Raw genomic sequence first — 22,794 nt, forward strand, 5'->3', positions numbered from 1 at the left:
AGAAGCCCCTCAGCTGGTGATAGTAAATAATTCCCATTAGCCTTTAAAAACATATAGAGGATCATTGTAAAATGCATCCGATGAAGTGAGCTGTAGCTCACGAAAGCTTATGCTCAAATAAATTTGTTAGTCTCTAAGGTGCCACAAGTCCTCCCTTTCTTTTTGTAAAAGGTCAGATTCTTTCAAGTGGTGCAGTGGATTTCTTTTGTTATACAGGTAGGCTCTCTGTGAAGTAGTGGCATCATCATTAAAATAAGATAGCAAAAAAGGCCAAATGCTGGTCCCAATGAAAACTCCCAGTTTCCTTCAGGGGGATCAGGTTTGGTCTTGCACTTTAAGACTTCCTGGGGAATTTGCAGATAGATATAAAAGTAGTGCATTAAAGATAATGATGCTGAAGTATAGGAGTTTAAAGTCCACCCAGCCATCTAACTGCTGGTGCTCCAAGGGTAGTTTCAAGCTCAAGCTAGAGCTGTTATGCTGGCATAGGCTCAGGGAGTAGCACTTGGGTGGGGAGACAAGTAAAGGCGCTCAGAGTGAATTTGGATCACAATATCCTACACCACTAAGGCTTGGTTCACGACTGAATCTAGTAGGCCAAATTGTCTATCAGCATCACGGCTGCTTTTTAAACTGTAAAACTTTGTGCTTGTGACTCAACATACAAATCTAGCAGGATGGAGAATTTTTGATAATTGCTGTTATTGAACTATGAATAGTTCTGGTCATAGTCTTCTGGTAAATAGAAGTCCTGAAGACAAATTTGATCAGTGAATAATCATATGATTGTTCTTCTCATAGACTCCACAGTCACATCCTTAATAACATGGCAATAATGTTATGGCTATTAGGGTCATTTTTTTTTACCAATATGTGGTATTCATGTTGATATTTTAATATGAGTGGCTTCCTTTTATGGCTATTTAAACCTGGTGGTGTCAATCTAGTGAATATAAATAGTAGCTATTGAAAAAATCATTAGTAAAAATCTAATTCTGGTAGCTTCTAATCACAGATAGCCTCAAATGAAATAATTGTGTTTACTATAAAAAGTACTATTCTCATCGTTAGAGTAAACTCATCAGGTTTGTCAAACCATTCATAATCAGTGGTGCACTATATTCGAGTCTAGAAAATAAGCATATGTTTCTATCTCAAAAACAAGACAACATTGCTAAGTTACTGGCTACGGAATATGATTGAATTTAGCTTTACAGCTGTAGCCTAGCATAGGTGTTATCCATGATACACGTTGCTATTTCATGTGGAGCAGCTGTGCAGTTTTTCTTCGATGTCAGGGTTTCTCATTTGTGGATGTTTCAATCTTTATTCCTCAGAAGAGCTGAAATGGGAAGAAAAAAAGAATGTAATACAACTGGAGTTTCTGTAAGGTCTGGGGCTATTTTCTGCAGCCACATTAGGAGAGCAGGAGTACTTGTGGCACCTTAGAGACTAACCAATTTATTTGAGCATAAGCTTTCGTGAGCTACAGCTCACTTCATCGGATGCATACTGTGGAAACTGCAGAAGACATTATATACACAGAGACCATGAAACAATACCTCCTCCCACCCCACTCTCCTGCTGGTAATAGCTTATCCAAAGTGACCACTCTCCTTACAATGTGTATGAAAATCAAGGTGGGCCATTTCCAGCACAAATCCAGGTTTTCTCACCCCCCACCCCCATACACACACAAACTCACTCTCCTGCTGGTAATAGCTCATCCAAAGTCACCACTCTCCCTACAATGTGCATGATAATCAAGGTGGGCCATTTCCAGCACAAATCCAGGTTTTCTCACCCCCCCACACAAACTCACCCTCCTGCTGGGAATAGCTCATCCAAACTGACCACTCTCCTTACAATGTGTATGATAATCAAGGTGGGCCGTTTCCACCTTGATTTCCAATGGCCCACCTTGGTGGCCCACCTTAGCCTCTAAGGTGCCACAAGTACTCCTTTTCTTTTTGCGAATACAGACTAACACAGCTGTTACTCTGAAACCTGTCATTAGGAGAGCAGCAGCCAAGAGCCAAGAAGCAAAAAGTCAACTCCTCACATTTCTTCTAAATTACATCAGAACAACCTAATTAATATTGGACTGTTAAGAAGCCGCCCCCCCCTAGTAGTACCCACCATCACAGATAAGTGAGGAATCTCTTAAGCTGTTTAAGGAAAACGTTGTCTGGCAAGGAATCACTTATCAACAGTTGTGATTGTAAAAGCTATACTTCTATTGTTTTATCTTTATGGTCCCTACTTCTCTATTGTTCAGCTGTATGGTCTCTGTCTGGTTCTTTGATTGTTTCTGTCTGTTCCATAACTAATTTTGAAAAATTTAAATCAACCAAGGTGGTAGGATATGATTGGTTAAAGAATTATTTTGCAATATGTTAGGATTGGTCAAAGAATTATTATGTAATATTTTAGTAAAATGATTGGTTAAGGTATAGCTAAGCAGGACTCAAATTTCACTATATAAACTAGGGTCAAAGAAGGAGACCAGCAGTGGGGAAAGAAGAAGAAGAAGGAGGAGGAGGAGGAGGAGGAAAGAGCTGAAAGAAGAAAGAACTACACACCCCACAAGACACACCTTAAAATCAGAGCTGCTAAGAATCCTCTGCATGACCGTAACATGCGGCAAGCAACCAGAACCCAGATGTAACTGACCTTGCGTGGCCAATAGGGAAAGTCTGCCTGTGTGATCAGGACTGGTGAGCATAGCATTGTATGCTTAGCACAGGCGCTGAATTTCCAATGTGCCGGGGGGGGGCTCGACCCCCAGCTCTGCATCAGACCCTGTCCCCACTCCACCCTTTCCCCCAAGTCCCCACCTCGCCTCTTCCCACCCCTGGAACACCTCTGACACACCACATCCTCGGTCCTCCCGCTTTCCCCCCAGAGTCTCTGGCACACCGTGAAACTGCTGATTGCGGCGGGAGGGAGGCACTGGGGGATGGTGGGGACTCATGGGGGGGGCTGCTAGTGACCATTTTTTCCCTATGGGTGCTCCAGCCCTGGAGCAGCCACGGAGTCAGTGCCTAGCATGTGTGTTTTGCTTGGTAATTAATAAATAGAGAATAAGGATATTTCTGTGTAAGGTTCTTTCACTGGTAAAAAGATCCTGCAAACCTGTAGAAGAGTATGCCTTGAGTCCAAAGGAAGGGTAAGGGTTGGTACTTAAATGGACCAGATTATGCCAAGCCCTAGGTAGTGGGTATGGGTGGCCCTGAGTCCTAGGAACTGGGTAAGGGTAGGTGCCTTTCGCTCGGAGTCCTAGGAACTGGGAAATGATGGGTGCACTGGAGTCTGCGCATTACATTTTGGCTGAGTAAAAATGGCAAGACTGGACCCCAGTCAGTACTAAGAGATAGTATTGTTTAGCAATATTAGCACCTCTTACTGTTGCCAGTTCTAACAGACTACAACCTTAGCTTCTGCCATATTCACATATGTCTTGAAGGAAAAGGGAAAAGCACACTGTTTTTACCTTGTAGATTGAAAGGGTCAGATGAATGATATTCCTAATCCCAAATTTCCCAAGGACCAAGTATCCCAAATTTCCATTCTAACCCAGGTAGCCAAAGGGCAGCTTTCTGCACTCAGCCGAGCTACGGTAGTAAATTTGTTGGGAGTGAACAGGAGTTTTTGAGTATGCCAGGGGTGCGGCACTGTCTGGTATCATCATGATAAAACATAAGATTTGGAAAGGATGGTAGTGGAGGGAGTCTCAGAAATGCCAGAGACTTGCATACAGATGTTGCCATTAAAAAGTCAACATTGGACCACAATCACCCCCCAGTCAGTACTTCTCTTTGCTTAGAATGGAAAATAACAGCAGTATCTCACAGACAGTTGTGTGTCACCTGTTGGTAAACATTGACTTTTAATGGCAACCACTGTATATACATGTGCCCAGACTCCCTAATCTCGTTGTTAGTACATGGGCCTACTTTTTGGGCATGTTGCCGTATGAAAGCAAACAGAAGTAGTTGAAGTCCTATTTCTCATTGCCACTAGGGCGGGGTGGTGGGGGTGGTGAGGGGAGCTTGGCTGCCAGTGGAGTTGGTGCCTATGGTGGACCGCAGGAAATAACTCCACGGGCCGCATGTTTGAGACCCCTCACTAGGCTATATTTATTGGGGTCATCTTTAACATAACAGGGCCTTGAACTAGTTGAAGTCCGTAGGTATTACTAGAATACACATAATTATTGATAACAACAGGCTGCTAAAAGACACCTGAACAACACTATGAAAACTTACAATACTGTTATGTCACGGGTCAGCAGGTGGTCCTCTCACACATAGTTCTTCCCAGTTCTTTTCCTTAGCAATAAGCAAATGTTCAGCTTTGGGAAGACATGCTGTGTTGCTATAAATTTTTGTTGTAAAGAGTGGTGATCTTGAGAGAAGGAGCTCTGTGAGCTGCAGGCGAGTTTGGTCTCTGCTTTGGTCTCTGATTAGAGTCCATATTTGAGGTAGAGTAGCTTTCTAGTAACCAGACATTGATGTAACACTCAAAGAGAGATATAATGTGGCCTAATGGACAGGACACCAGACTAGGACTCAAGAAATCTGGGTTCTGGCTGTAGCTCTGGTTACCTTAGGAAACTTCATCCTTCTACATCTCATTTTCCCATCTGAAAAGAGGGATTATGATACTCCTTTGTAAAGTGCTTTGAGATCTTTGATGGGAAGAGCTATGCAAGAACTAGGTGTTGTTATTATTCCTAGAAGAAAGAATTGCCCTGCATGCTCCTTGACTGCCTCTATTCAGGACTGGTGTGTGTAAATAAAGCAAGTGACACTTAGAATATACCCAGACTCCAAGTCACTGATTTCTCCTCCACTGGGGATGGCCTCGGACCATCAGCTAACTCAGCAGAGAGGCACCATTGGTGACAGGATAGCATGAGGGGAAGGGGTACCAACACTACCTTGAAGTGCTTCACAACATTTCTGCACTGTGGGCTATTAAGAGTTTTGTGTGTATTCATTTCCCTTGTATTTAAAGTCCTTTCCAGAAAAAATATTTCTCAGGGAACATTCTCAAAGCAGAGTGTCAGGAGTCAGGCAGATGACCCCCATTAACCTCAAAAAGAGCCAAGTAGCTAAGTCAATCCCCTCTGTGTATCTCTTTGAAAATGACCCTCTACTGTTTGAGGATAGCTTACAAAAACATGACAAGAATCACCTGAAAACAATCCAGTGGCCCGATTCAAAGCCCTCTGACATTGATGAAAAGATTTCCTTTTCTATCAATGGGCTTTGGATCAGGTCCAGTTTGATGACTGCTTTAGCTAGATCTGCATTCCAGGCTAAAAGGAAAACACACACCATGAGATTCCAGCACAGCTTTAGAATTACATACTTACTCCTCTCCATTTGTGGAGATGTTATTATCAACAAATGGAATTTCTTCTCTCTCTGTCTTCCCCAGTACAAGGTGATGCTTTTCCATATTTATGACACACTAAAATAATAATAAATACAAATGTAAGAGGGGAAATAAAAAACCCATAATGATCCTCTCCACAATAGTAAAAGAACAAGAGGGTACACACAAGAGAAATCCTACCTTCAGAGATTTCAAGGTCTGGAGCCCAAGGGAAAAGTTTTTCTCATTGTCTTCTGCTAAAAAAAATAAATAAATAAAATCAGGTTCTGAATTAACAATGGTCTATTGTATTCTTTGCAAATATCTTCACTTTTTATGGAAAAACATTCAGCTAAATACAGATCAGTTACTAAAGGGACTGAATGAGCCCAGAGGGATCAGAAGTAGACTACAGAGCTTTTCACCTCTGACCCAAAGAGGGTAGTGACTGAAAGTCATTACTGCCTGATCAGGTCCTGGTGTGAAATGAGTTTGGTGACTTCCATCCAATTCCTAGTGATCAGATTTTCACAACACAAAATAATCATCTTTTTTGGCAGTCCCAACAGAGGCGCCAAGGATAGAATACGCCGTGGAGACTAAACTGTTTCCAGGTCAGGGACAAGATATGTTATTGGTAGGGAAGTACAGGGAATCTTACATGCTGATGCCTTTATGATACCTGCTCTGTGGATCAACAGACAGACTTGCGCTGTTGATCCAGCAATAAATTCACTTTAAAACAATAAGAGAAAAAATACTTTCATTCTTATAGTAAAGATCTCTATTTTAAAATGGTCAAACAGCTTCACATTTGTTGTTGATGAGCACAAATGAACCCACTACCTACTTCATAGCACACTGAAATAGATATGGGATCAGCTTATATCATATCTACAGCACTGGAAAGATACTGCCCAACCACTTACCTGTGACAACTGCAGAACAGTCCACGCGGATAGTTCCCACTGTAACAGCTAAATGCTCTATCTGGCCAATCACTTTCATATTGCGTGGTAATGAAATCTTCTCTCCTTCAGTCTTGCATGTTTTGATATGCTCCTTTAACCTGTACATTGAAATCAGTAACTGTATTTAACAGTGGCTGCTCAGCTGAGATGGCAGTAAAACTCTATTCTTTGAGCTCTCAGTTCATTCCTATTAAGTGATTATCATCTGAAGCTTCTTTATTAGTAACCTGTCTGTGATGTTACAGTATCCTGACCTGATCCTACTCCTGTTTAAGTCAACGACAAAAGTCCCATTGGTTTCAATGGGGCGGGATCAAGCCCAAAATGAAGAAATTGTTTTGGGTTGTATTTCACAGCTTATTTTTCTGAAGGCGCCTGTTCTTTAGAGTTCTCTCTCATTTCCCCAGGACAGAAGAATCTGTTAATCCGAAGCTGTCTTCTAGTTACAATGTTCCAAAGTCAGCGCCGGTGTTCGCTGCTTTGAATTCAAGGCAGTTGAACTACTACCACCACATCATCATTTGGCCAAAAATTTCTCCAGACTGTCTTACAGCTAGGAGAGTATATGTGATTTTTGTTCATTAGGAGATGATGACAAATTACTTCCCTGGAAGTGGTAACATAGAAATAAAATATCCAGCAGAAGAGGAAAGGCTTGTCAATGATGTATTATATTTCAAGAAGGTATTTTCCCTAGCTCACTACATTCCAGAGACTATTCTGATAACATGTATGGATTATTTAGGTGCATTTTTTCACATTTTATATTGAACTGAAATTAAGTAGAAATTCAAACACAAAGCAATAATTCCTGCCTGGGATAATCCAGATTCATTTTTGATTGTTGTAAGGTGGTTTTCCCCCCTACAAATCTGCTTTACAAGAGCAGTCATCCCTAGAGGAACCAACCCTGAACAAGGCACTTTGAGGCTGGGTCCATTAAAAGCACCATTTTCCTGTCCCAGAGAACTGTCTTGCCGAGCGAAGGACCAACAAGTTTCAATTTCTTAATTCTGTTGATTTCCATTTTTTTGTAAATCTTTCCATGTGTTCTGGTTTACCAGGCACATTAAAGACAGTGAAGTGGAATACTTTCCCCCGAGTTTCCTTTTACATCTGAACGGAATAGAATGGCAAAACTCCTTTAGCTGATTTCATTACCATTTAACATTCTGATTAATTATTGTGATTGCTCAGAGTGAAGCAGGTGATTACCAATAATATTTCTACCAAATGCACATGACTGAGCATCACAAAGTGATGACCTCACCATCTAAATTGATAATCCACTCAGGAGAAGTATAAACACAATATTAGGAAATCCTGTTTTCCACCAGCACTCACATGATATTAAGCAGCACTCTGCCTGGCTGCACCAGGAATTATTAGACAATGGGGCAAATTCAGCCCCAAAGGGACTCTCTTCAAAGAAGGCTATTGTCTAATTTCCATAATTAATTATGAGATGATGGGTTGTATTTAGATCTGTATTTATCAATTTATTTCTGTCTGGGCTGTCTTATAGGAGGTGTGGGTGTTCAGGTATACTGAGTGCAGTGTAAAAGCCTAGACAGACAGAGCTTATAGTAAAATGTAGGGTAAAGAGATGCCTTGGGTCTTGCCCCTGATGCCAACAGATATCTCAGCTGGGGATGCAAAGCTTTTTTATGGAGCTGGCAAGTGTGTGGCTTCTCTGCTACCTCAGTGTGTAGACATCATTGCCTGGCTGAGTTATGACCAAATGATTCATCATCAGATGGTGAATAATGTAGCTAAAAGAACAGGAATTCAGGCTCACAGTCCCATGATACACAAAAAGATCATACAGCCTGAGCCTCCCAAGAGGTGCCAGGCACCCTAAACTCCCACTGACTTCATTGGGGCGGAAGGGGGATTGGTATCTTGCAGTGTCAGGACCAAAGAGCCTGATTTTCAGAGAAGCTGAGCACATACAGCTCCCATGGACTTCAGCTGGAGTTCTGGGGAACCAGCAGTTCTGAAAATCTGGCCCATGGGATGCAGAAGGCTCCCGGAGCTGTTTTATTGTCCCTCTAAGAAGGTCACGGCCAGAGGGGGACATTGAAATTTGCTGTTTAATATTCAATGTTAAGGGTTCGTTATATAGAAAAAAGTAGCTCAATTTATTTGCCAGGAATTCCATGTCTCTCTGTGATGTTAGGTAAAATCACTGGCCTAGATCCTCTGCTGCACCCAGTCTCTACTGGGAACAGCAATGCAGGTGGGGAAAGGCATCAGGGAGACACTTGTCACTCCTTGATCTTCAGACTGGCTTTATGCTGACCCTGGAAATGTTTAGAGCAGACTGGGTGCTGCTGTAAACTCCCTGAGCTGGAAAGAATGCCCGAGGAGCTGTTTGCCAGTAGAGGACAGGAGTGCAGTACTCTGGCCACACTCCCTCCATTACCCTTCCTGTTCCTTAAATACCACCTATTTTGAGGGCTGCAAAGAAGGAAGTCGGTAGGAGCCAGCTATGCTGGATCTACATCCACAGGTGAGATGCAGCTGGTTTCTGCCCCCTTTGTGCCACTATAGCAGTACACAGGAAGCTGAGAAGAAGGCAAGATCTGGCCCCTTTTGTCCCTTAGTCAGGGCCAGATTAACGTCAGTGGGGTTGCACATTTGTAACCAAGGGCTGAATGTGGCCTGCAGCAAAGGAGAGAACAATTACTTGGGGGCAGGCACATGGATTTTTGCCTTTTCTAAATTGCTTTTGATTGCAAGTCAGAACCAGACTCAGTTAAGAAAAGCAGAGCTGTGGATAGAGCACGCCACACGGACAGAACCTCAGGACAAGATGGATGCATGGTGACAGCTCCTTGAGGGTGTGTAATGAATGTGTTCATGTATGTTCAGTCAGACAGAAAATCGGCCTGAAAGCAAGCTTGAAAAGCCATAACCAGCAAAAGGAGGTACTTAAATGATGATAAAGTGGGATCCTCCTTCTCATCTCTGCAGAGCGAGCCCATTAATACCCCTCACTGCCAGGCATGGAGGATTTGTTAGAAGATCACTTCAGGCTAATTAAATTGATCTCTTACCTAACATGTAAGGAAAGTATTTAGGGTGGCACAAGGCGTAAGTGTAAAAAGATGAAGAAAAGAAAGGGAGAATTCAGTTTGAATATCAAGAACATTCTGATGGTGAGATCTCTTAGGCAGTGAAGGAGTCAGGAGTCCAGTGGGTGGAGTCCTTTCCTGGGACCTTTAAAACCAGACTGCTCAAAGTAACACTAGACAATGTACTATAAGCACCTTCTTGTACTGGCAGAGAAATGGATGAGGTCTCTTCATAGGTATTTTCAATCTCTGATTTCAATGGCCGCATGAAATACAAAAGCCTATATTCAATAACCCTAATTTTTTCAGTGTCGATCCATGTATCATCTAAGTCATTTTGAAGTAAACTCTGCTGCTGCATTCTGCTGCAGCACAAGAGCCTCTGTGGATGCCAGAACTGAATGGGTGCGATGTCTGATTTAAACTAACCAAAGCTATTGTATTAATCACACTGCAGCACAACCTCCCAATATCTCAGGTCACTGCAAACATAAACTGAAATGGCCCAAAAGGCTGGCTGAGAGAAAGAATGGTCTTTTGGTCAAAGCACTAGCAAGAAACTCAGGTCCAGGTTCAAGCTTTCAGCTCTGCCTTAGGTTTCCTGAGTGACCTGAAGACCTCTGTGCCTCAGTTCCTCATCTGTAAAATGGGGTTAATAATACTATTTATTTAATTTATTTATTTATTTTTAGACTAACTCCTTCAGGGGAGGGATCATTTCTTACTGTGTGTGTCAGTATAACACCTGGCACAGTGGGGTCCGGATCTCAATTGGTGCCTTGAGGTGCTACTGTAGTACAAATAAATATAGGGAGGCAGTGACTGCTTTAATTTTGAATTTCCTGATATAGGGCCCAATACTACACATGGCTGTAAGTCTGTACTCTAATATTTAAACACATTTCCTCTCTCTTTGACGGAGAGGGATTTTGACACTGAAGCCAACGGGAAGTTTCCCATTGACTTCAGTAGGAGCAGAAATTGGCCCATATATTGACCTAAGTCAGCTCGTTAGACTTTCTCTTTGATGGCTGGGACTGTTTTTTCTAAGGGGATTGAAAATAGTACAAGAATCAAGTCTGACATGTAAATGGACAAGAACAGACACATGGGGCGCCATTCTGGTCTGGTGTGTAAAGGCTCACTGTGGAGAGATACTGAGCATTGTCAACTTCCATTGGCTTCACTGGGAGTTGAGAATTCTTCTCTCCTCTCAGGAGTGCTCAGCACCTTCCAGGACTGAGCCCTAAATGCATAATCATCACTTGTCAGTGTCGGATGCTTGTGATTTACTTCCTTGTTCATAGCAGGTGCAGCTGCTTTGCAGCCATTAAAGACTTGTGCAAATAAATAACAGACTTTATGGAAAAGGGTCATTATTTACCTAGTGGTGTGTGCGTAGGGAACAATTACAATTGTTTGCATAATCATGGTAAACTGATCTTGAAACCTCAATGTTGCTGGGGGGGAAATATCAACACCAATGGCTTTACCCTGCTTCATTCAAGTCAATGGGAGTTTTGCCATACATTATTGTAAGTCAGTCTTCTAATATTGTTAAACCTATTTCCTTTCTTTTTGATGGGGAGAAATTTTGCTACTGATGTCAGTGGGCACAAGAACAGGCCCCTAAATACCATTTCAGAAATAATGTGGAAATTCTGAAAGCTTTCCTTGTTTGTACAGAAGCAATGATACCATGTATGAGTACTCAACATGCTGCCTTGTACCGTGCGTTAGGTTTAAACAGGCCACTTACCCCAGCCTATCCACACATGCAGACGATATGAGATTATACTGACAACTGGTGTCAATCACAGCTTTCAAGTCCTTTCCAGCACACTGCAAGGAGAAAACAAGAGCGTTGGAAAGGAACAACAGAATGTAAGAAAGAAATCCAATGTTAGTTGCATCTGTGCTAAGGTCCACGTACATGGAACACAGCACTCCTACAGCACCTGCTATGTCACCACTGAGGTTTCAGTGTTCCAGCACTTTCTTTTCTATTTCCCTCAGGCTCTCAACTGTGGCTTAGCGCACGTGAGGATTTCAGACTAATGTTTAAATGAAACTCCTCTACAGAATAATGAAAATGTAGGGTTGGATCCTGTGAGGTGCTGAGCACCTGCAACTTCCATTGAACCTTTATCTGTAGCTATTGGGCCAATCAGATATCTAAAAAAATAGTCCCTATTGTGGTGTCCTGGGATTGCCCTTTCCCCAAAGGTCGCAGATCCCATTCCTTGGCTGGCATAGCTTCTCGATAGAGTGATAAAGTCATTGTGCTGACTGGAGGCCACATGCTGGCAATCAAAACTTCCCTATCCCCTTCAAAAGTTACAGGCCTGGTTCCTCAGCTGATCCTAACCAATGTCATTATACGGACTTCAGTGGAGCTACGTTAGAGCATCTGAGGATCTGGACATATATACAGCACTGAGCATCCTGTTGGCTCTATAAATAAGCATCTTCTGCTAGATCCAATATTAGGAGATGGCAGGAAGTGGGAGCCTTATGGAAAGAGAGATGGGACCTGAGGGGACTAAGATACAGGGGACACTGAGGGTAGGGGGGTTTAATCACAAAACAAAATTATCCCAACTTTTAAAATAAATATACCCCAGATCTGCTATCCTATATGCTCCAATGTCAAAGGGAATGGCAGTCAGGACATTCCCTGGAGCATTTCCACACAGACAGACCCTTGCCTGCCTAGAGAGGAAGGCTTTAGAGTTTGACACACACAGTTCTACCACACTCAGGCTGCCTTCACTGAAGGGAAGTTAGTGGTGATGATGATGATGATGATGTACTGGGAATCTCAGGAGCACAGGAACTCCAAAGCCCCAGGAGACTTATGTTTGGCTCACCCAGCATAACAGCTGCGTTTTTAAGTTACTGGAGCCTTTGCTTTGCAGAACTGCTATTATATCCATCATATGAGAGAGAACAGTTAGCTGGAAAGTAACAATGCATTTTTTTCAGGGCTGTCAACATTGTCCATTTCCTTGTATGAAGGAAAACAGACAGCTGTCAAAAATAATATCCCATCAGCAAAAACATTGGGTGTCATAACACTAACCCTGGAATACAAGGAGCCTAGTTGTACCTTTATTATATGGGTGGGTTCAATTCCTCCTGCACTGCTGATAAAAGGATTTAGGAAAAGCTAGCGAAGACATGGAGGAAGCATTACCTGACAGCACACTAATATTAAGTCTTCTTCCTCCTTTTTCTTTGGGTTGTCTGGCTTGGTTTGATTCAGCTTATTGGTCTGTGCTGAGATGTCATTCTTTGGAGTCCATGACCCTCGGTTGTTTCGTAATTTTGATAAATTTGTCTCCATTAAGCGTCTTTGCAGAATGTTATGTGGCTGCTTTAAAACAAAACAAAAAATAATAATACAATTATAAAATTATAATACTACTGTTGGGCTCCGTTGGTCGGTGATTTGAGTCTCAACAAGTCTTTTATATAGACAGCAAAGGCTAAATAACCTACCTGACTTCAGCTACATTCAATAGGAATTCCTAGACCAAAAGAAGTATAAATGTATTAGCCAAGGGAAAACTCCGTGACATCAAAATAGTATTTGGAGAGCATTATTTCCCCTTCCAAGAGGATAGCCAAGTTGAGGGCATGATATTAACATTGGAATCAGAACAGACTTCAGAAAGACTTGATAAAATATATTTGATTCTTCAACTATCTGGAAGTTTAACTGATAATAATTTGGCCTTTGACTAAGTGCCTTGTTTAATATGCAGAGGACTACGTGACCTACTGAGTCCCCCACATCAGACAGCTTGAGAAGCACTGCTCTATACTACACTGGCCACTACAACCCTCCAGCCAAGCCAAAGAGAAACGTACCAGCAAGTGCTCAATATCTCTCAGAATTAGGCCCTCAACAGAGAGGAAGGATGGTCTTGTGGTTACAGCCCAAGACAGGGATGGCAGGACATCTGGGTTTAATTCCTGGCTTTGCCACAGGCTGCCTGTGTGACCAAGGCATTTAATGTCTCAGTTCTGCTTCTGTCAAATGGAGATGATAGCACTTCCTCTGTCTGTCTTGTCCCTTTAGAATGTAAACCTCTTAGGGCAGAGACAGTGTCTAGCACAAGGACACCTAGCTGGGGCCTAAACACTACTGTAAAATATGTGATCAGACGGAGGTACTTCATAAGCCAGCCTTTCTTGGAAATATCACAAAGTAGGTCACTTTTCTCCTCCCTCCTGAGGATTTGCTAACAAGTCACAGACCGCCTCCAGTGTACATACATTGCCTAACTATTAACCACTAAGCAGAACAGATAAAGTTCTGTCATTCATAGTTCTGACAGTGTACAAGCCTGAGAACCATTGTTTCTGCTTGTTCAAAGTATCAGCCAAGCAGTCAAAGAGCGATTGAGTGTCTAGGTAGCTGAAGGAAGGAAAGTTTATTAAAGAAGAAGAAAATAAAAATATGACCAAATAACTATAAAATGAATTTGCTAAATGTCATCTTTCATCAGGTAGGTGAGGCTGCAACAGAATAGAACTGAGAAATAAACAAAGAAACCAAAGGAACCTTTGGATCCAAACATTCATATAAAGCAAATAGCAGGAAAATTACAAACAAAGCTCTAAATGTGACGCTTCAGCCTCTATAGTATTTTATGAGAGGTTTCAGAGTAGCAGCTGTTTTAGTCTGTATTTGCAAAAAGAAAAGGAGTACTTGTGGCACCTTAGAGACTAACCAATTTATGCAGCACAAACATCCCCGCTCACATTTCTGGCCTGCCTGTCACATCTCGATCTCTAGAGAGCATCCAATCAAGCAAGCAGTTCTACCAAACAAAAGGCCCAGTTGTCCCCTGAATTCACACTGGGTTTGGGGGACATCCAGCATGCTAGTTCAACAGCACAATCTCCATTTACTGTAATCCTGGGGTGGGGAGCACAGCAAAGAATAGGCTCTGTGGATTGCAAAGGGACCAGCCAGGGAGGGCAGGTGGAATAGCTATACTACAGGAAAATCAAACCACACACACACACACACACAAGTGCTGTGCTTGGGGGCAACAGATCAGAAGTCTCAGAGTACAGTTCTGGAGGGAATCATGCTCCCATGGGGGACAGGATGCTGTGTGAAGCCCTGGATCTGTAAGCGGATAGCCTTGGCTACTGATGCATAAGTCTGAACACCCTGACTATTTCTGGGGATGGAAACCCTATCCCAGATGAAACAATTGAGAGGTAACTGCAAAAACAAAAATCTCCAGAGTGCACTGTCCCCTATGCAGGGCAGAGAAAGGCCTGCTGGAAGGAATATGGCCCAGGGCTAAGCTCTGATGAGGTACCAGAGGAATGAATGTACGTTTTTATTTCTTCACTTTTCGCTTCCCAATTTCCCCAACTGTATTTGGCTTCTAACTGCCCTTTATAGCCCTCTCACTTCTATATGTGGCCCCTCATGGAATCAATCCCCTTGGGAATAGCTACTGAATCTATTCCCTTTTGATGCCATAATGTAGGTCTCCCTTCACCAATCCCTTTCCATACACGGAAGCCCACTGTTGTTGAATGCTGCTGGTATATTTATTTGGAACTAAACGAGGCCCCTCCAAAATGTACATTTGTGCTCTCTTTGCCTCCAACTCCTCCTCCTGCTCCACCCGTGCCTCCCCTTAGATAGCCCCTTTGTGCTCTTCTGGCACGGTCATCTTCACACCTTCCCCCCTTCCGCTTGGACTCAACTACCTTTTCTCTGCATCAAACCCTGTCCTCTCTCCTTCAAATGCTCTTCTCCCTCACAGCCTTTCATGGACAGCATCTGCAAGACTCCATCCTTTCTTCATCACCGCAAGCCTGTACCATCAGCTAGTGTATCATCTCGATCTGAACTGTTTTGCCCGTGATTGAACTAGATTGCACTCTCCTGGAGACAAGGCCTATGTCACTTTGTATCCTTTCACAGGATTTAGCATACTGAAGCACATGACAAATAATAATAAGGATCAGGGAAATATTTTTAGTGCTGTTCTATCCCTGAGGCTAGAGTAGGAAAAAGCTAGGGAACTTAATTATAGAAATTTCCACCCTTGCCTAGCATCTTATTTACTCAACAGGGTCCAAATTACCCAACAGGTGCCTCTCCCCGGCCCAGCCCAGCCAGAACTGCTGCAGCTAGGGAGAGGCATCTCTCACCCAGTCCCAAGCTTCTCCATCGAGAGAGGGCTGAGGGGAGTCCTCTCTCCCTGCCGCAGCCCCGGGGAAGCCTGCCCCCCAAACCCTTCATCCCTGACCCAACCCTAGAGCCCATACCCCCAGCCCGAGCCCTCATGTCCCTGCACCCCAACCCTATGCCCCAGCCCTAAGCCCCCTCCTGCACCATGAACCTTTCATCCCCATCGACACCCCTCAGCCCTCACCCAAACCCTCTGCCCCAGCCCTGAGCCCCCTCCCCCACCCTAAACCCCTCAACTCCAGCCCTAATCCAGAGCCCTCACCCCCCCGCACCCCAACCTTCTGCCCAAGGCCTGAGCCCCCTCCCTCACCCTGAACCCCTCATCCCCGGCCTCACCCCAGAGCCTTCACCTCTAACCAGAGCCCTCATCCAACCCTCTGCCCCAGCCCTGAACCCCCTCCTGCACCCTAAACCCTTCATTCCCAGCCCCACTCCAGAGCCCACACCCCTAGCCAGAGCGCTCATCTTCCCACACCCCAATCCTCTTCCCTAGCCCTAAGCCTCCTCCCACACCCCCAGCCAGAGCCCTCACCCCAACCCTCTGCCCCAGCCCTGAGCCCCCTCCCACACTCCGAACCCCTCGGCCCCACCCCCACCACACATCACCTCCATATTGGTGCACATAACGAAATTCATTCCGCACGTGGACATACAAAATTACAGGGAACACTGGTCGCAGCGCCACTCAGGTTTGGCCCGGCAGCAGAGGGGCAACTGGGCCAAACCTGAGTGGTGCTGCGACCCCCTCACGAGGTCACGATGCCCAGAGCAGGGAGCCACTGCTGCAAGGTGGGTGCAGGATGGGCTCGTTCTCCAGCTACTGCAGCCTCCCGTCTGCACCAGGCAGGATTAGGAGTGAGGTGGTGGAGGGGCCATATAGGTAATGGTGGATCACAAAAAAAGACAAAATGCAGCTGCTGGGTCAGCTTAGTGAAAAGTCTGGGAACCACTGCTCTGCTCCACATGCTGTTCTCAGGACTTTATGGTCAGGTGTGTGTGTGGTCAAGATACCAGTCTGTTGGTCAGCTTTCACAGATGGACTTTTGGTGCGAGCAAGGATTCTTGCTGTACGGTTGTTAAGAGAAGGAGAGAAGTCAGAGGGTAAAACTGAAGAGGCGGTGCACAATAACTTTTGGATTATGAGTCATAATTCAGCTGTTTGGGAAGAAAACCACCCAATTCATGAAGGTTTCCTGTCAATCTTCAGGCTTTCGATCAGAGAGATGATGACAATGTATTACTGGCAAATAAACTAATACTTATAACATTACATTTAAATATATCTGCCAAAATCCAATGTGTGCTAAGATACAGTTAACTTTCTGTTATACAAATGAAAAGGAGGATACAAAAATAATTTGGATTCACTGGCTAGCAGCTGCCAGTAAATGGACATTTTTCACTGTATTTGATACTTGCTATTGAATAATGAAGGTCCAGATAAATGAGCTTTGACTGTATGTGAAGGGAAAAACACAGAGAAGAAATCCATATTCTTCCAACGCACTTGCAGATATCAGATTAAAATCACTTCCACCTATTATTCAGTTTTCAGAGTAGCAGCCATGTTAGTCCGTATCCGCAAAAAGAAAAGGAGGACTTGTGGCACCTTAGAGACTAACACATTTATTTGAGCATAAGCTTTCGTGAGCGACAGCTCACCTCATCGGATGCATTCAGTGGAAAATACAGTGGGGAGATTTATATACACAGAGAACATGAAACAATAGGTGTTACCATACACACTGTAAGGAGAGTTATCAGGTAACGTGAGCTATTACCAGCAGGGGCGGGGAGGGCAGAACCTTTTGTAGTGATAATCAAGGTGGGCCATTTCTAGCAGTTGACAAGAACATCTGAGGAACAGCCGGGGGGGGGGGGGGATAAATATGGGGACATAGTTTTACTTTGTGTAATGACCCATCCACTCCCAGTCTTTATTCAAGCCTATTCAGTGATTTCCTGTAGGTAACACTATCATCAGTTAGAAGCAGGCCCATTCTGAGTTCATGCATGTTACAGGTGTTGGGATTCTTAAGGCACCTTAAGAAGGCAAAAGCAGTTTGAAAGATTTACAGGTTGGCAATACTTCAGGGTGCTAGTAATTTATTAAAGATACTAATAAACATTGCCCAGGGGGCGGTTTCACAGTCCTACAAGAAGTAATTTGGGCTAAAAGGAGTTAATTCAAAAAAAAGAATACACTGAAAAATATTTGAGGAAGAATATCAAGAATTAAAACAGTTATTATTTGTGCATATCAAACTCCTCTATAAAGGAAGAAAGACGCTGCTGCATCGTCAGTAGAAAGAAAAGGAGGACTTGTGGCACCTTAGAGACTAACACATTTATTTGAGCATAAGCTTTCGTGAGCGACAGCTCACTTCATCGGATGCAGTCAGTGGAAAATACAGTGGAAATCTCACAAAAGCTTACGCTCAAATAAATGTGTTAGTCTCTAAGGTGCCACAAGTCCTCCTTTTCTTTTTGCGAATACAGACTAACACGGCTGCTGCTTTGAAACCTGGCATCGTCAGTGTAAGTATTACAAAACAGTGTTATGTAATAAACATGGCCGGAAAAGCTTTCTGGCAGCAGTCAAAATTAGGATGGCAAGACACTACTGACCTGACTTTCACATGTGCTCAGCACCTCTGAAAATCAGGCTCTATGAAAGGAGACTCAAAGAGCTTGGCTTGTTTAGCCTGACCAAAAGAAGGCTGAGAGGAGATATGATTGCTCTCTATAAATATATCAGAGGGATAAATACCAGGGAGGGAGAGGAATTATTTAAGCTCAGTACCAATGTGGACACAAGAACAAATGGATATAAACTGGCTATCAGGAAGTTTAGACTTGAAATTAGACAAAGGTTTCTAACCATCAGAGGAGTGAAGCTTCCAAGACCTTCCAATAGCCTTCCAAGGGGAGCAGTGGAGGCAAAAGACATATCTGGCTTCAAGACGAAGCTTGATAAGTTTATGGAGGGGATGGTACAATGGGATAGCCTAAATTTGGCAATTAATTGACCTCTGACTATTAGCAGTAGATGTGCCCAATGGCCTGTGATGGGACACTAGATAGGGTGGGATCTGAGTTACTACAGAGAATTCTTTCCTGGGTGTCTGGCTGGTGAGTCTTGCCCACATGCTCAGGGTTTAGCTGATCGCCATATTTTGGGTCGGGAAGGAATTTTCCTCCAGAGCAGATTGGCAGAGGCCCTGGGGGTTTTTCACCTTCCTCTGCCACGTGGGGCAGCGGTCACTTGCTGGAGGATTCTGTGCACTTTGAAGTCTTTAAACCACAATTTGAGGACTTCAATAGCTCAGACATAGGTCAGGGGTTTGTTACAGGAGTGCGTGGGTGAGATTCTGTGGCCTGCGTTGTGCAAGAGGTCAGACTAGACGATCACGATGGTCCCTTCTGACCTTAAAGTCTATGATTGATATGTTTGGTTACTGCCACTGTTCTCTTTCAGACCTGAAATGAGAATATTCTATTTTATTACACAATTTATAATAATTTAACCTATTGAGTTTTCAGCTGCTTGTATAAATGCCCTGGGCAAATATTCCACATCGTACTCCAGCTTCTGACTGATGGACTTTGAAAGCCTTCTCCCGATCTCCTTGGCTTGGGAAGGTATCGAGATGACGACCCACTTTCTGAAAGTGGGGCAAATGCCAAAGTGGGTCTGGCTTCATGGGCTGTTTGTATTTCTTTAGTGTAGTGGAATATGTTTCATATACTTTCCCTCGCTGCATTATTTTCTGTTTTGCCTTATGATGAGCCTGGGCTGCTACTCGTTGTCCCTCCATCCAAAGCTCCTTGTACTTGTGCTGAAAAACATCTATGATGGGGGTGGATGGGCGAGCTGGCATTCCATAGATCATGGCATCAGGGAGGCGCGGCGGGTCCCTTTTAAAGTGACGCTCTTCATCTTCCGCACGGCGGATGTCATGGGTTTGGCGGTACCGGTAGTGTTCCTTTGTTGTGACAAGACCAGCTATGACTGCTCCACGGTTCATGGCAACAAAATCACGCGGCAGTTCCTTTGTGGCCTTGCTAATGTGTTTCACTGAGTTCCAGTGGCCTATTGCTTCAGGAACTCCCCCATCGGTCCCACGAAGGGTTAGTCCATACACAAAATCAGATCCAGGCAGCCGGGTGCACCTTGGGCGAGTCTTTCCCAGCTCTGGCTTGAGGATGAGGTGGTTCTGGAGCATGGTGTCCCTCACTACTCCAACTCTCTCATTTTCCATCCCAGGTTGGAGCTCAGCTGTTCTCAAGGGCAGCAGGGGAGGGGGACAGATGACAGTAGCACTGTGCCTCTTTTTCAGCCTCTGAAAAGGTTTTGGACTCTTAGATGCTTCCATTGCTGATGAACGAGAAACTAGCATAGATAGTTGCTCCCACTCTCTCATCTGATGAGGACAACTCCACTTGTTAGTCCTGCTCGTGTAACTTGAGGCTCTGGTGACATCACAAACATACAATCTGTATTGTTATGATATATTAGGTCATCAACCCATGTATTTATTGCTTGCCATTCAGTCACCATTTACAGTAGTAAGAGGTAGATGGCTGTGGGTGAATTGTTAGTGCTTGCTGAAGAGAAGGAATGAAAGCCCCTGTTGAAGCCAGCATGACAGATATAGCGATGGTTTGGAATGAAGGGAGGAAATTTCCCTATGTCAAAGGGAGTTCATTCCCACACTCTGGATGCTGCTAATCCAGCCCTGACAACAATGACTTGTCATGACTAGACAAGAATACTTCCAAAGAGCAATATTTTTCCTTCTTTTATATATCAAGTTATTACAATTGCTACTGTATGTATCAAAAAGATTTCCAGACCAGAATACCTCAAATGCCTCTAAAAGGCCTGAATCTTTCACCGGTTACACATTTCAAACACTGACAGGCACTGATAGACATGGCACTAGACACAGGAGTCAGCACACCTGGGTTTGATCCTTGGCTCTGCTGCTAACCTGCTCATTAAGAGCCACAGTCAGTTTCTCAGTGCCTTTATCTCCCATCCCCCCCTTTGTCTCTGTAGTCAGTTTAGACTGTAAACTCTTCAGGGCAGGGACTGTCTCTCAGTGCCTACCATTACAGGGGTCTAATCTCAGCTGGGGTTTCTAGACTCTATTTTTAATACTAATAATAATACCACACAGTGTTAGGCTCTTTATAAATAATAACACAATTCAACGTTGACTTGAAAAGTACTTTCCAAGTCTGGACCCAAGTGTACCCCTTAGGCAAGAATTTCTAGTCACCCTGAGTTGTGCCCAAGTGTGAATTCTATGATGTCAGACAAATCTCTGTTATGCACAATGCAGAGAACACCAAACTCATTCCACTGGTTACTTATGTATAGATCTAAGGCAAAGTTTCCAAGCAAAAAGACCAGGTTAGAACGAAATTAATTTGCCAAAATAGTAAGAAAGTTCAGCTCCTTCAGTTAACCTAGTGTGAGATATTACAGCAGTCAGACATACTGTATGTTATATACTCCAAGATCTAGACTCAATGGGGAAGTGATATTCAACTTTTACATTACATGTTGGGAATTTTGTTCATTTACATCAGAACCTTAAATGTTCTATTTTATCTTTATTCCTATTCAAAGAAAGCAAGGAAGTTTTTATTTATTAGCTTTTAGAAGGAAGCCAGTTCTTCTGGAAATGGGAGGTGATACTATACTGTATACTGTACACCATTTACCAGATAACACGGATCACAAATATGTATTTATAGCCTGAATATGAAATCTCAATGAAAGGAAATTAAACTGCATAGACAGAAAACATTGAGCAAAGTTTAATGTCAACAATTTTACATTTTTTAAATACCAAAGGAATTCTATGTTTTACCAAATTTATATATATATTATATGTGAAGCCATTTTGATGTACTCCAATACAAAGAAAGCATTCTGTACTGGTAAAATTGCATCTATTTTGTTAAAATTGTTTTGAGGTCTGAGATACAGACCTGTAAATGAGGTTAGTAGTGAAAAGGCTAACAACCTCATCAGGAGCAACTAAAATCATATTTCCACTTCCTTTTTCGATATACAAGAGCCTCATGGTCATGCTGATTTACCTCTGCTTCCACAGGCAACCAAGTTCATTATCCTCTTAACATAAAAACATATCTAAACAGCAACAAGAAGGGGGGGGGGAGGGAAGAGCAATGCATGCTAGCCTCCTAAATATAATTTTTTCCTCATGAATTAAAAAAAATCTTACAGTGTCTTTGGAAGTCCCCAGTTTCTTCAGTCCATCCAGAGGTAACAGATCAGCTGAATCCTTGTGAATAAACTGCACTGCCTGCTTCATTCTCCTCTGTTGTCGGAGAGATGCAGCTTCCCTCATCTCCACTTCCTTCCGACTAGGCTCGGTGAGGATACCTGAATAGAACATCTTTCAGTCTGTGTGCCTCTCACTCTCTTTCTCTCTGAAGACGTTACACTCCTATATAAAAATGAGCAATGAAATTATCTATTGTCTGCACTTATAACTGAAGCCTCATGACGTTTGAGACCAGCAGGTACTCCAGCCAGTGCAATGTAGTAAAGGCGGGGTTAGGCACATTGCAATATGCTGCACAAACAACATGGGTTAGTTCAGACTCGGTCTAGATGAATAATCCGCACACTTACTCCTCATTGGCTCCTCTGCAAGGGAGAACTGGAATGACAAAGGAACATTAGCCATAGGCTACCTGCCTTTCACACTTCACACTGCTGGGTGACTCCGGGTGGGTTGTTTTAAAAAAAAAAAAAGTTTCACAAAATGAGACAAAAAGAAAAGGAGTACTTGTGGCACCTTAGAAACTAAGAAATTTATTTGAGCGTAAGCTTTCGTGAGCTACAAGAGTTTGCAAGTGGAACCAGTTTGTTTTCTAATAAAACAGATGTGGGTCTTCAAACAAAAATAAAGCAGAGATGTGTGCAATAAGCAATATAGGGGTGGCTCTTAAAAGCTTGCCAGGTGCCTTCGATAACTAAGGGTCACATTATGGCTTTAGGCACTGCCCTGTGCAAGGGGTGATGTGACAACTGCACTACCCAGAAGTAGCCCTAGGAGACACTGATTCAATGACACCCCCTGAGGCATAACCA

The 22,794-nt window shown here is 43.4% G+C and overlaps 2 protein-coding genes across 2 annotated transcripts; both read right to left on the reverse strand.

Moving 5' to 3' along the window:
• Positions 1 to 1,260: 1,260 nt before the first annotated feature.
• NRIP3 (nuclear receptor interacting protein 3) lies at positions 1,261 to 22,110 on the reverse strand. Its single transcript, XM_073350640.1, has 7 exons — positions 21,920 to 22,110; positions 12,627 to 12,806; positions 11,190 to 11,272; positions 6,312 to 6,451; positions 5,584 to 5,639; positions 5,381 to 5,478; positions 1,261 to 1,342 (listed from the first exon to the last, which is right to left on the reverse strand). The coding sequence occupies exons 1-7, from the start codon at positions 22,091 to 22,093 to the stop codon at positions 1,327 to 1,329; spliced, it is 747 nt and encodes a 248-aa protein (XP_073206741.1). The 5' UTR covers positions 22,094 to 22,110; the 3' UTR covers positions 1,261 to 1,326.
• LOC140913830 (cilia- and flagella-associated protein 77-like) lies at positions 19,199 to 20,059 on the reverse strand. Its single transcript, XM_073350638.1, has one exon. It carries the CDS (start codon positions 20,057 to 20,059, stop codon positions 19,199 to 19,201), a length of 861 nt encoding a protein of 286 aa, XP_073206739.1.
• Positions 22,111 to 22,794: the final 684 nt, after the last annotated feature.

The sequence above is a fragment of the Lepidochelys kempii genome, chromosome 6 (genome assembly GCF_965140265.1).
Source record: "Lepidochelys kempii isolate rLepKem1 chromosome 6, rLepKem1.hap2, whole genome shotgun sequence".
Classification (NCBI taxonomy): Eukaryota; Metazoa; Chordata; order Testudines; family Cheloniidae; genus Lepidochelys; species Lepidochelys kempii.

Bases quoted from the DNA above. Each gene is read 5' to 3' on its own strand.
- NRIP3 (XM_073350640.1), bottom strand. From the start codon at position 22,093: ATGTTCTATTCAGGTATCCTCACCGAGCCTAGTCGGAAGGAAGTGGAG. The intron at 12,807-21,919 runs GTAAGATTTTTT...TTTGTTTTAAAG, and splicing joins TGGGGACTTCCAAAGACACT to CAGCCACATAACATTCTGCA. The intron at 5,640-6,311 runs GTAAGTGGTTGG...TATTTTTTTTAG, and splicing joins CTGTTCTGCAGTTGTCACAG to CAGAAGACAATGAGAAAAAC.
- LOC140913830 (XM_073350638.1), bottom strand. From the start codon at position 20,059: ATGCTAGTTTCTCGTTCATCAGCAATGGAAGCATCTAAGAGTCCAAAA.